A 14,604-nucleotide genomic window follows, 5' to 3' on the forward strand; every position below is an offset into this window, starting at 1 on the left:
CGTGGTATTTTGTGGAAGAGCCACATCCAAGGGGCCAAAGAGCCGCATGTGGCTCACAAGCCACAGTTTGCCGACCACTGGGTTAGGGAATACAAAAGCCCATGGCACATGGCAAGCAAGCAATCAATATGTGTAGTTTCCTTCACACATATACATTTATTTATTTATTTATTTATTTTAAAATATATTTTATTGATATTTTACAGAGAGGAAGGGAGAGGGATAGAGAGCTAGAAACATCAATGAGAGAGAAACATCGATCAGCTGCCTCCTGCACACCTCCCACTGGGGATGTGCCCGCAACCAAGGTACATGCCCTTGACCGGAATCGAACCCGGGACCCTTCAGTCCACAGGCCGACGCTCTATCCACTGAGCCAAACCGGTTTCGGCCACACATATACATTTATACAGTCATTAATTTTCCCTGTGGTTTGTCTCATACATAGACTAGATAGAGAATTACTTTTGTTTACAGAGCCAAATAGAAGTTAAATATCTAGTCCTAAATAACCAAATCAATTGGGAAAAGCTGAACTACAAATCAGACCGACTTCACCAAATGCTAGAAAAACAGTGTTTGCATGATAAGTAGCTTACGTTCAGATGGTACCGGTGGCCTCCGAACTGCTTCCCCTAACAGTTCCTTAAGTTTCTTCTTAAGATCTCTGCTGGTTTTCTTATAGAAATAAAGATCTTTTTCCAGCTGTTGGATTTTATCTTCATATGATTTTAAAGTTTCCATAATGCCTTCCCCATCTTGCTCTATAAAATAGAAATTTACATTTAAAATCAGCTTAAAGAAGATAAACAACCCAATCAAAAAATGGGCAACTGATCTAAATAGACACTTTTCGAAAGAAGACTTAGAAGGAAGGCCAAGAGACATGAAAACCTGCTCAAAGTTACTAATCACCCGAGAGATGCAAATCAAAACAACAATGCGGTAACATCTCACACCTGTCAGAATGGCTATCGTCAACAAATCAACAAACGACAAGTGCTGGCGTGGATTCGGATAAAAAGGAACTCTTGCACTGGTGGTGGGAATGCAGACTGGTGCAGCCACTGTGGAGAACAGTATGGAGTTTCCTCAAAAAACTAAAAATGGAACTCCCATTTGACCCAGTGATCCCACTTCTAGGAATATATCCCAAGAAACTAGAAACACCAATCAGAAAGGATATATGCACCCCTATGTTCATAGCAGCACAATTCACCTTAGCTAAGATTTGGAAACAGCCTAGGTGCCCATCAGCAGATGAGTGGATTAAAAAACTGTGGTACATCTACACAATGGAATACTATGCTGCGCTAAAAAAGGAGTTCTTACCATTTGCAACAACATGGATGGAGATGGAGAGCATTATGCTAAGTGAAATAAGCCAGGCAGAGAAAGATAAATATCACATGATCTCACTCATTTGTGGAATATAATGAACAACATAAACTGATGAACAAAAATAGATCCAGAGACAGAGAAACATCAATCAGAACGTGAAACCTCAGGGAAGGTAGGGAAGGGGAGGGTAAGGGGGAGAGATCAACCAAAGGACTTATATGCAAGCATATAATCCTAATCAATGGACACAGACAACAGGGGGATGGGATCATGAATGGGAGGTGGGGGTTAATGGGGGAATAAGGACACATATGTAATACCTAAATCAATAAAGAAATTAAAAAAAAAAATAAAAAATAAAAAAATAAAAAAAATCAGCTTAAAATAAATGTTTGAAATTATGTATTTTCATATTTAAAGGGTCAGATTATGTTACAATGTATCTGTTACCTGAATGGATTTGTTTCCACCTACAATTTGGATTCTTCTGCCTGTAAAATTTTTCAAAGTAGGAATAATACCTTAGTCACCTTCTCTACCCTACCCCCTACCACATTTATATGATTCATAAGCACTTTCTGAATAACTACTAACTAGATTTATCTTTAGAACAACAAAGTTTTTTTCTATACAAAGTTCACATTTGGAACTCTGTCCATCAGCTACATCAATATCCAAGTTTGTATCAGGAACAGTGGGTATATGAAATGTCACAAGCCTTTGACTATATGCCCAGAGAATATACAACAAAAAAAACCTCAAAAAAACTAAAAAAAAAAACCCAACACCAAAAACAGTCAAAAGAAGCTAGAAAGATTAAATTACAAAGGAAAACACAACAAAAGAAGGGGAAATAGCATAACAACAGGGTGGGGCAAAAGTAGGTTTACACTTGTGAGTAGGCGAAACACAGGGTTTCTTCTTATACTAGAGGCCCAGTTCGTGCACTCGGGGCGGGGGGTGTTCCTCAGCTCAGCCTGCACCCTCTTGCAGTCCAGGAGACCTTGGGGGATGTCTGGCTGACAGCTTAGGCCTGTGGAGAGCGGGCCTAAGCTGGCAGTCGGACATCCTTAGCACTGCAGCAGAGGCGGGAGAGGCTCCCGCCACCGCCGCTGTGCTCGCCAGCCATGAGTCTGGCTTCTGGTGCACTGACCACCAGGGGGCAGATCGTGCATTGAGCTTCTGCCCCCTGGTGGTCAGTGCGCATCATAGCAACCTGTGGTTCTGCCTTTCAGTTGATTTGCATGTTAGCCCTTTATTATATAGGACTAGAAGCCCAGTGCATGAATTCGTGCACAGCTGGGGTCCCTAGGCCTGGCCGGTGATCAGGGCTGATCAGGGCCATCTCACCCAGTCCCAATTGGGGCAGGCAGATCAGGGCCAGCTGGCTGGGGGGAGGGACCACGGGAGGTTGGCTGGCCAGCGAGGAGGGACTGCGAGAGTTTGGCCAGCTGCGGGGAGGGGCAAGAGGAAGTTGGCTGGCTGCAGGAGGTTGGCTGTGGGAGTATACTGACCACTAGGGGGAAGCTCCTGCATTGAGCATCTGCCCCCTGGTGTTCAGTGCACTCCATAGTGACTGGTCGACTGGTCGTTCTGGTCATTCAGTCGTAACGGTCGCTTAGGCTTTTATATATATAGACTAGAGGCCTAGCGCACAAAATTGTGCGTGGGTAGGGTCCCTAGGCTTAGCCTGTGATCAAGGCCATCTTCTACCTGCTCGCCAATCCCCAGCCCCGCCCTGCTGCCACCCCCCAGTTCACCATGGTTCCCCGATGGCAGCATGGCTCCGGTTCCCCAGAGCCTGTGGGCTGTGGGGAGGGACCAAGAGCTCAGCCGTTCTGCCCACTTGCCAGTCCCACCCCGCTGCCACTCACCTCGGTTCACCATTCGCCATGCTGCGATCAGAGCCTGCAGGCTGGGGTGGGGGGAAGGACCCAGAGGTAGTCAATGCACCTCACGGTGACTGGTTGAGTGGTCTTTCCACTTATGGTTGCTGGCCTTTTATTATATAGGATTATTTATTTATTAATAATGTGTTTTTTCCATAATGTAACCTATTTTTACCCCACCCTGTACATTAGAAATTATATTAAAATACCACTTTTAGAGCCTTAAGGCAGAACTAATTTAAGGTAAGCAGAGCACATTTGAATGATATGATGTAAGGGATCCTGTCATCAGGCAACTGGATGTCAATTAACTGGTTATAGAATTAACTTAGAGGCAAATTGCCTAAGCACTCAAATTCACATATTTTCCAATTTTCTGCTTCCTTGGTTTGCTTCTTCCAGATCCCTTTAAACGCATTTCCAGCTATAGATGCATATAAGAATCAAGACTAAGCAGCTAAGCGGCCTGGACTGAAGCATTACCAATATCCCCTGGCAGTGATTTTGTTGTCATAGCAACTGCTTGTTTACCAGCCATATGCCCAGGTAATGTGAGGACTGACTGCTATGACAGCTCTTTCCACACCAGAATTGATGGTTGAACTATTGTGCACTGATAACAGTATTTTCCCATTAATGGCAGACTAATTTTGACCTAAGATATAACCTTAATGCATAAAGGTTATAATCAGCTGAAAATTATAACAAGAAATATAACTAGAAATCTGTCAGAGCCTATCACTTTAATTTTATGAAGGGAAAGTAATTTAAATATCAGTTACTACATCCTTAGGAGGCAGAAATTTTTCAACTGTACACCACAAAGCCAGAAGTCATTCCACAACTCTATGTAAAAACTAGACCAACAACAAAGTAACAGGATTGCAGCAGTTCTTTTGTGTGACAGTGGGGATAAGCACATGGGGTGGCATTTCAAGCATGAATAGCCCTACATCAAAGGCGGCTATCCCAACATGTGCTAACCAAAACATAGAAAGCAGAAAAACATGAATAAGCAGTAACTGTATAGCTGCTGGACTTTTAAGTGATCAAATGCTGTTCTATCTTCCTTTCCAAATCCCCCTCCTACATATCACCTATACAGAACGGACAACAGGGCAGGCAGGTACCTGAGAAATGATGTAACAGCAACTGCATTTTTTGCTCATGTTCCTTTTGTTGGAAGGTCAGTCTCCGGTCACACTGCAATTTCAGATGTTCCAGTGCAGATTTCAATTCACGAAACATATTATCCCGTTCCAGGATCTTCATTTTCATTTCTTTATTCTGTAACTGTAGTTTTCGCTCAGTTTCTCGCAAATTAACCACCTAGCAAATACATTTTTTGACCTTTTCAGTCTGTCTCAGATAGCCTGGTACAATAGATTAATCTACTTCTGTTAGGCAATGTAAGATGAACTTCCATAATCACCATGGTATAACTAGGCAAATGCTTTGTAACAGATCCACAAAATAACCTAACAGTCTTTTGAATTTGTTGGGATTGTGAATTGGTAGTAATTTTATTTCAGTATAATGTTGCTCTACTAACTGCTCCTCCGACATTTCTTATACATTTATAATCCTATAATTTACATTTATAATCCTATAATTCTATTTCTCTAGTCTAAGAAGACATTAAGAAGCTAAAGACTCTTATAACAGCCAGATAATTTCCCATGTGAAGTCCAAAATGGATGTTATAAATAAGTGACAAAATTTTTAAAACTCTAAATACCGAGTTTGGTTTTAGATTGTCCATTGAGTCCATTGGGTTCTTCTCTGCATTGATATGAAGTAAAAAAATGTCTGTGTCACAGAGCTTGTTAATAGTATAATGACTTTTTAAGAAAAATACTCACTTTTCTCAATGGTTCTCAGGATCAGAAAATCCACTGACCTTGGCCTGGACGCTTTGGGCTAAGAACACTTACTCTAAGATTACCACAAAAGAGTTATCTATATCAAAACCTCCAGAGTACCCCACCATTTTTCTACCCTCCACACACCCAGCGATAGAATGGACTCTCACCAATAATAGCAGCTTACTACTGACAGTAATTATCCAAGAGGAGGGCTGTGCACAACATTTCTATTCATTTCTCATCTTTTTTTCACTTGTGTAACAGAATTAGAACTTTATTTTAAACTTCAGTGTTTTATTGCTCATTAGTTGTCTGATATTCCCTTAAATTTCATATACTTTTCAGAGAAAGAAGTTATCTACTTATTTAACACTTCATAATATATATTTTAAAAGAATACATTAGAAAAAAGATGGATATAGGAGAAAACAAGATGGCAGCATAAGTAAACACCTAAACTGCTGCCTCGCACAACAATATCAAAACTACAACTAAAAGACAAAACGGACACCATCCAGAACCACAGGAAAGCTGGCTGAGTGGAAATTCTACAACTAGAAGAAAAGAGGAAAGCACATTGAGACTCAGAGGAGCTGCAAAATGCTGAGGTACGGAGGCTCGCACGTGGAGAGGACGGGCGGCTGTGCGCACGGGCGGCTGAGTGCGCAGCTGGCTTTCTAAAGCGGGAGGAAGACGGAAGCTCCCGACTGCACTGAACTCCAGTCCCAGGCGAGATGCTGGGAAACCAGACTCATTCAGGGGGAATCGGGACTGTCAGGAAAAGAGAAAGCACACTGAGACTCGGGAGCTGTGGAAGGAAGAGGTCCGGAGGCACGTGCAGAGAGGATGACTGCTAAATGCATGGGCGGCTGAGGGCGAGGCTGGCTTTCTAAAGCAGGAGGGAGATGGAAGCTCCCAACTGCACTGAACTCCAGTTCCAGGCGAGATTCTGGGAACCCCGACTCATTCGGGGAGAAACTGGACTGTCTGGAAGCGGGTGAAACTCAAGGGCGGCTTTCTCTAAGAGGTGCTTGCAGCGATTACCGAGGGACACTGAGACCCAGGGGCCTCATAGGGCAGGGCTGATGGGAAACCAAGGCTGTCTGCTCCACCCTGAAACTCCACCTCATCCAAGCTGAGCACAAAGGCTTTTGCAATTTTGCAAGTCTTGTCTCATAAGAGTGTCTCCAGCACAGAAGTTCTCCCAGCGTAGACACAGCTGATCCTCACAGCCAATTGGCCTGGAGGTTAATTCCTTCCAGTGATACCAACAACAATCAAGACATAACTACAACAAGGCTGAGCACACAGTCCACAAAGGGGTGCACCAAGATTGTCCATCTCAGGTAACTGGGGAGGCTGAGCCACTGTGCCCTATTAGGACACCTAGCACACAAAGCTACTCTACCAACTCAAAGAAGCAGCGAAAATGCGTAGACAAAGAAAAAGATCACAAATGAAAGAAATGGAGGAAAACAAATGACTGGATATAGAGTTCAAAACCACGGTTATAAGGTATTTCAAGAATTTTTTAGAAAAGGCCGATAAATTTAGTGAGACCCTCGAGGATATGAAAAAGGACCAACTAGGCCCTAACCGGTTTGGCTCAGTGGATAGAGCGTCGGCCTGCGGACTGAAAGGTCCCGGGTTCGATTCCGGTCAAGGGCACGTACCTTGGTTGCGGGCACATCCCCAGTAGGAGGTGTGCAGGAGGCAGCTGATGTTTCTCTCTCATCGATGAGAACTAGCTCTCTATCCCTCTCCCTTCCTCTCTGTAAAAAATCAATAAAATATATATTTAAAAAAAAAAGGACCAACTAGAAATTAAGCATACACTGACTGAAAAAATATTATACAGACTAGAGGAACACAAGAATCAAGTCAAAGATCTGAAATACAAAGAAGCAAAAAACACTCAGCCGGAAAAGAAAAAAGAAAAAAGAAACCAAAAATTTGAAGATAGTGTAAGGATCCTCTAGGACAGGCATCCTCAAACTATGGCCCGCGGGCCACATGCAGCCCGCCGAGGACATTTATCCGGCCCGCCGGGTGCCGCTGCCTGTCCTGCTTAGCAGCCGACTCGTCCCGGGCCCGCAGTGCGCATAGGAATTTGTTCATAGTTGTTTTTTTTAAACTATAGTCTGGCCCTCCAACGGTCTGAGGGACAGTGAACTGGCCCCCTGTTTAAAAAGTTTGAGGACCCCTGCTCTAGGACAACCTCAGGCGTACCAACATCCAAATTATGGGGGTGCCAGAAGAAGAGAGAGCAAGATACTGAAAACCTATTTGAAGAAATAATGACAGAAAACTTCCCCTACCTTGTTAAAGAAATAGACTTACAAGTCCAGGAAGCGCAGAGAACCCCAAACAAAAGGAATCCAAAGAGGACCACACCAAGACACATCATAATTAAAATGCCAAGAGCAAAAGACAAAGAGAGAATATTAAAAGCAGCAAGAGAAAAACAGTTAATTACTTACAAGGGAGCACCCATACGACTGTCAGCTGATTTCTCAACAGAAACTATGCAGGCCAGACGGGAGTGGCAAGAAATATTCAAAGTGATGAAAAGCAAGAACCTACAACCAAGATTACTCTACCCAGCAAAGCTATCATTCAGAATTGAAGGGCAGATAAAGAGCTTCACAGATAAGAAAAAGCTGAAGGAGTTCATCACCACCAAACCAGTATTATATGAAATGCTGAAAGGTATTCTTTAAGAAAAGGAAGAAGAAAAAGGTAAAGATAAAAATTATGAACAACAAATACATATCTATCAACAAGTGAATCTAAAAATCAAGTGAATAAAAAATCTGATGAACAGAATAAACTGGTAAATATAATAGAATCAGGGGCATAGAAAGGGAGTGGACTGACAATTCTCAGGGGGAAAAGGGTGTGGGGGGTGCGGGAAGAGACTGGACAAAAAGCGTACACCTATGGATGAGGACAGTGTGGGGAGGTAAGGGCAGAGTACGGGATGGGAACCGGGTGGAGGGGAGCTATGGGGAGAAAAAAGAGGAACAACTAATAATCTGAACAATAAAGATTTATTAAATTAAAAAAATATATATTTTGGATTAAAAAAAAGATGGATATAGTTCTCCATAGTACAGAGCATTTCTGGATCAGTATATTGTCAAATACATATAAAATCCCATATAATAAAAGCCTAATATGCTAAGTGTCTGGTTGTCCAGTCGTCTGTTCAACCAATCAAAGTGTAATATGCTAATAATATGCTAAGGTCACTCAACCACTCGCTATGACGTGCACTGACCACCAGGGGGCAGACAGTCAACCGGTCGACCAGTCGCTATTATGTGCACTGACCACAGGGAGCAGACACTCCAACTCAGGGGTCCTCAAACTTTTTAAACAGGGGGCCAGTTCACTGTCCCTCAGACTGTTGGAGGGCCGGACTATAGTTTTAAAAAAAACTATGAACAAATGCCTATGCGCACTGCGGGCCCGGGACGAGTCGGCTGCTAAGCAGGACAGGCAGCAGCACCCGGCGGGCCAGATAAATGTCCTCGGCGGGCCGCATGTGGCCCGCAGGCCGTAGTTTGAGGACATCTGCTCCAACTGGTAGGTTAGCTTGCTGCTGGGGTCCAGCCAATCGGGACTGAGCAAGACGGGCCATACACACCCTGGAGCCCTCCAGTGGTCCCTTCCTGGTTGGCCAACCTCCCACATCCCTCCCCCGCCCTGATCATGCAACGGTGGAGTCCCTCAGCCTGGCTGCACAATCCAAGACCCATTGGGGAATGTTGGAGAGCCAGTTTTGGCCTGATCTCACAGGCCAGCCAAGGGACCCCACTGGAGCATGAATTTGTGCTCTGGGCCTCTAGTATAAAATATTTTTATTCATATTAAGCATATTCAGGTTAGTGCTAAAATCTATTACTGTCTTTGCCAGTGATGTACCACTTCATCTCCATATCAATTCACAGGTTATGATGAAAAAGTAAGTGTACCCCTCTCCTACAGCAATGAAAGAAAGGTAACCCAAACTTGGAGGCCCTTGATTTTTCATGAGTGCTCATTAGCAACATCCAAATCTAGAAAACATCAAGAAGTAGTGACTGAGGAATGTAAATTCTTTGATTTTAAAAACTACTTCAAAAAGCTCTTATTTCAGAAGGCCCTTCAACTTTAAGAAACACACTAAGTTAGGCATACATACTTGGATAATCACAAAGCTTTCAGATGAAAGCACGCAGTACTGTAGAGAGAAATCATGCTTAAATCTGGAGTTACACCATTTTTATGTCTTTTAATTTCCTTAAAAATTCTAAATATGTGAGATGTGTAAGCATCTTGACCCCTCTTTAGAAGAAAATCCTCTATTTCTCAAAAACTAACCTTATTGAAATATCTGAAAAGGATAGCTCTAAACTCGGTAGGATTCAGGCCAATTAGTTTTTCCAAGACGTTTGCTTCACTATGAGAGAGGTTTTGAAATGAAACTCTGAGCGAGTTCTGGCGACTTTGGATACTTTCATTCTTGTACTCAATTGCAGCTTGCAAAGCTTCAATCCCTTCTTCAAGTTGGAAAAGAGCATGTTCTTCCTAAGATATAACACAACAGAAATCATTCATTTTATTTTATTATTTTTTAAAAATATATTTTTACTGATTTCAGAGAGGAAGGGAGAGGAAGAGAGAGAGATAGAAACATCAATGATGAGAGAGAATCATGGATCGGCTGCCTCCTGCACGCCCCCTACTGGGGATCGAACCCACAACCCTGGCATGGGCCCTTGACTGGAATTGAACCTGGGACCCCTCAGTCCGTAGGCCGATGCTCTATCCACTAAGCCAGTGGTCGGCAAACTCATTAGTCAACAGAGCCAAATATCAACAGTACAATGATTGAAATTTCTTCTGAGAGCCAAATTTTTTAAACTTAAACTTCTTCTGTCGCCACTTCTTCAAAATAGACTCGCCCAGGCCGTGGTATTTTGTGGAAGAGCCACACTCAAGGGGCCAACGAGCCACATGTGGCTCGCGAGCCGCAGTTTGCCGACCACGGCACTAAGCCAAACCAGTTAGGGCAGAAATCATTCATTTTAAATGAAATAGTATAACTTGGACTTTGTCACATACTAAGATCTTACTATGCTACATTAAGTCCTCACTTAATATTGTCAATAGGTTCTTGGAAACTGCGACTTTAAGCAAAACAACGTATAACAAAACCAATTTTACCATATGCTAATTGATATAAACAAGAGTGAAGTTCCTATGGCATATATCTGGCCACAAAAATATCACCAAACCCCTAAATAAAGACCCAAAACACTTCTAATATTAAACATTGAAATAAATGTGAGCTATACATACATTTAAGGAAGATTAATAAAAACAAGATAATGATTTTCCAACCCACTAATTCAGTTTATGGGTGGCTGAAGCCTGTCTCTACACTCAGGGTGCAAGGTGGAACCCTCCCTAAACAGGACACTCTTCCATTGCAGGGCACACTCACACCCACACTCACACCCACATTCATTCAGACTGGGACAATTTAGACACATGTATTCATCTAATGTGCACAGCTTTTGGGATGTAGGGGGAAACCTGAGTCCAAAGAGAAAACCTTCATAGACTTGGGGAGAAGGTGCAAATTCCAAATAGATAGTGACCCCGGCCTGGAATTGATGCCCTCCCCCCCACCGCCCACATCAACATTATAACGAAATGACTTTGAATGAAATGACATTACTCAAGGACCTGCTGCATTTGAGTCTAATGGGCATTACCTTTCTTCTACTAAACTTTAAGTAAAGAATGTTTATTGAGTGCATGCTATGCTACACAGTGTGCTTATGTTGGTATACACATATGTAACATATAATCACTGAATCCCTGCAATAAATCTATTAGTAAAATGGAAGAGGCAGAAGCTTAGGTGAGTTATGAAACATCCCAAGGTCATACAGCAAATGCTGATCACCAAGCCTCAGACCACAGGATTAGCAATTTTGTAATCTATCTCCCTCCCTAGCTCCTAAAGTGTATATTATGTGTCAGGGAGATCTGGAGACCCCTTGATGTTTCTTCAAACATCTATTAAAACAATATATTGCTAGGAGGGAAATAAGAAATAAGATTCAGAATAAATTAAGAACTAAGTCAGAGTTGAGTTTCTAAGGGAAAAACAATATGGCATTAAAAAAAAAGTAGTGAGGATTTAAGGACATGAAACATTTCATAAGAGACATCATTGGAGGGAAAATATAGCAGCATAACATTTTTTTATATGCCAGAGATTTCCTTTGTAGGAAAGAAATACGATGAATACCTATCAGAAAATCTAGTGGTTCTCTGAACTATCCAAATAACATGTTATTTGGGGGTAGGGATCCAAATCTTGGTAAGAAATTTTTTCACACTTGCCGAGACCTCGAGATACACACACACACACACACACACACACACACACACACACACACACTTGTACATGTGTTGGAGGTTACCTCAACTCTAAGTTCCTGAGTGCAGAGTATCTTGTCTATATTCATGCCCTGGTTGCCTAGCCCAATATGTCACACAGTTTAAACTCATTGTCTATTGAATGAGTTGATGAAGAAGAGAAAAAAATATTTTTTTTCATTATGTCTTGGTTATATGACCCAAGTATTTCTTTCCACTCCTCTCCCCAGCATTTCCAGGAAAATAATGTCAGTACTTTAATCTACCTAAAAAAGAGTGATTTCCAGAGCTTCTTTTCTGAAATTCAGGGAAATAGTATGTAACAATCTATTCCAGTGAAAGGTCAAATAATACGTATTTTTAAAAGCTAGTTTATAAAATATCCTGAAAGAGCCATTTTGAACAAAGTGTTCTACAGCCATTTTATTTCTCTGTGCAATCACTAACCATCAAGAACTTGATGATTTGACAATCACTCCATAAGAAAGAAAAAATAAACAAACTTAAATCCTGAAAGGTACTAGGATGAATGAATAAGGAACCAGAAAATAAAAGTAAGTTATCCAAATAACATATTTGACTCATGAATGCATAGTGTGATTATATTTTTACCAAAAACAAATGTGGAAATAGTTTGCCTTTATATATGGCTGGGAACAATTAGGCGCTAATTTAATTCCTACAGTTTTGGATCCAAGTTAAGGAAGCACCAAGATACTATAAGACAGTATAGCAACTATGGAACCCTGACACCAGCCTGCTCCAATGGGGCGGCAGTGCCTAAATATCTGTGGGTCCCACTAACCCAGCAATAGGTATAGATTGACGAGATGAGTGGCAATGGGAAACTGTCCCAGGATGAAAATTTGCCACAACTCAAACCATCGATTACCAAGAACTGACTATCCTTTATCATAGAGCACTTTTTAAAATGACTGTGTACCAAGGAGCAGGTCTGGGTGGGGCCCAAGGCTCTGCATTTCTAATGGCAGGTGACCCTGCTGCTGCCAGTCCAGAGGTCAGTGATCTGAGAGTAATAGAAATGTAAAGCAATTGTCTCCATACCTTTTAGATCACACTTACCAATCAATACAAAACAAAAACAAAAACTAAAAGTTTTGAGCAAGCACTACATATATGTATATTTCTCAACAAGTTAAATATGTCTTATAACCCTAAAACATAAAATTGGAAGCTTACCTCAATTACTAGGCAACTACTCTGCATTATTATTTTTTTTGAAGTATTTTTTAATTGTTTGAAGTATTACAAATTGTAGTACATATGTCTCCTTTTTTCCCCCCATTGACCTCCCCCCGGCCTCCCCTTCCCCCCATTATTTTTTTTAAATCTTAGTTTCTGAATTTTACCAAAGGAAGTGATTTGCTTATATTAAAGTGTATAGTGATCTAAAACCTATTACTTTCCCAAATTAGAAAAATATTTTGATTTATTGTGGCAAGAGAAAATAATTCCAAGCAAGTTTAAAGACATCAAAACAGCAAACCATTCCACCTAGATTCTATTGTCTTGTGTCACATCAGCATTTCATGTTCCCCACCATCTGCTATTGGCAGGTGTATTTGTTAATATTAATCTCAGATTGAAAACAGTGGGAAGAGCAGAGCCCATTTCAGAGCCAACTAAAAAGAACCATGTGGTCACTGGGCCAGGAGCTTAGTTAGCTCTGCTGCAAGGAACTTGAATAGAACCTGTGGTCATTCCCAATTAACCTCTTTCGTGCAGACCCAGCCTGAGATTCTGCCTGTGGCTGTGCTTGTGGCTGAGTCATGGGGTCTTGTGACGCTAAGGAAAGGTTTGACTGGAGAAAGTATCTGTGCTCCAGCTCGGCTTTGAAGCAGAGCTTGGAATGTTCCAATTTGTCTATTACGATCAGCTTATAACTTTTTAAAAAATAGGTAATCAGTAGTGTTATGAAGTTATTTTTTTTCATGTTTTTTATTGATTTCAGAGAGAGGAAGGGAGAGGGAGAGAGAGAAACAAACATCAATGATGAGAGAGAATCATTGATCAGCTAGCTGCCTCCTTCACACCCCCAACTGGGGATTGAGCCCGCAACCCAGGCATGTGCCCTGACCGGGAATTGAACCAGGACCTCCTGGTTCATGGGTCGCCACTCAACTACTGAGCCACACCAGCTGGGCTCAGCTTATTTATTTATTTATTTATTTATATAAATAAAGGTGTTTTGTTTTTTTTTAATCCTCATCCAAAGATATTTTTCCATTGATTTTTAGAGAGACAGAAAGACAGAGAGAAATATCAGTGTGAGAGAAACACATCCATTGGTTGCCTCCTGCAGGAGCCTGCAACCGAGGTACGTGTCCTTGACGGGAATCAAACCCAGGAACCTTTGGTCTGCAGGCTGATGCTCTATCCACTGCGCCAAACCGGCTAGGGCTGGGCTCAGCTTATAACTTTTAATGGGAACACAAGAGCTGAATATAGCAGCAGCATCCTCCTTTCCTGAGCTGCCAAGTTGAGCCTTTATAGGTAAGAAATGTATAAATGTGTGTATATGTAAGGAGGAGGAGGGGAAAACAAGAACCGTGTGGAAGAAGGGTGCAGAGAAGCTCACAAGAGTAAATGGAACCCCACCGAGGCTCATCACTCCCTCACACCAACCCGGAGTGGCTGCTACACTGGTAGCATGCACACTCCTCTATTTTCACCTCAAAACTTTACTTGTCTTTAGTTATAGAACTCCACGTGAAGAAGAAACTTTCTAGATGGCAATAATGGACCATTTAACCCTTCTGCAAACATAATTTGCTCATTCCCATCTCTATGCCTTATTTAAGTGTTCTATCTATAAAATGGCCTTTTCTATATTGACCAGTGTAGTATATTATGTTTTTCATAATCTAGCTCATTTCTAATCCACCAAGACTGTCCTAATAATCTTCCCCCACATGATCACTGCATTGCTTTGTATAAATAATAACTATGGCTTATTTATGGTCTTCAGAGTTTAGAGTTTTCTTATCCTTCTATTTTCTCCAGATAGAGTATGAATCTCTCAAGAGAAGCATAATGCTTTTTTTGTTTCT

At 41.7% G+C, this 14,604-nt stretch overlaps 1 protein-coding gene and 1 long non-coding RNA gene across 3 annotated transcripts in view; one reads left to right on the forward strand and one right to left on the reverse strand.

Annotated features, from left to right (window-relative positions):
* Nucleotides 1–14,604, forward strand: part of LOC308248425 — a 44,004-nt gene that overhangs the window by 24,478 nt on the left and 4,922 nt on the right. The gene's annotated exons all lie outside the window — the stretch shown is intronic.
* QNG1 (Q-nucleotide N-glycosylase 1) overlaps nt 1–14,604 on the reverse strand; it is a gene marked incomplete at its 5' end in the record, with an annotated part of 112,945 nt that overhangs the window by 4,693 nt on the left and 93,648 nt on the right. For both annotated transcript variants that reach the window (XM_080668370.1, XM_080668371.1), the window contains 3 exons: nt 600–764; nt 4,361–4,559; nt 9,461–9,667. In XM_080668370.1, coding sequence (XP_080524496.1) covers nt 600–764; nt 4,361–4,559; nt 9,461–9,667 — 571 coding nt within the window. The remainder of the gene's footprint in view (nt 1–599; nt 765–4,360; nt 4,560–9,460; nt 9,668–14,604) is intronic.

Source organism: Plecotus auritus, assembly GCF_963455305.1.
Source record: "Plecotus auritus genome assembly, chromosome: 5".
Taxonomy (NCBI): Eukaryota; Metazoa; Chordata; class Mammalia; order Chiroptera; family Vespertilionidae; genus Plecotus; species Plecotus auritus.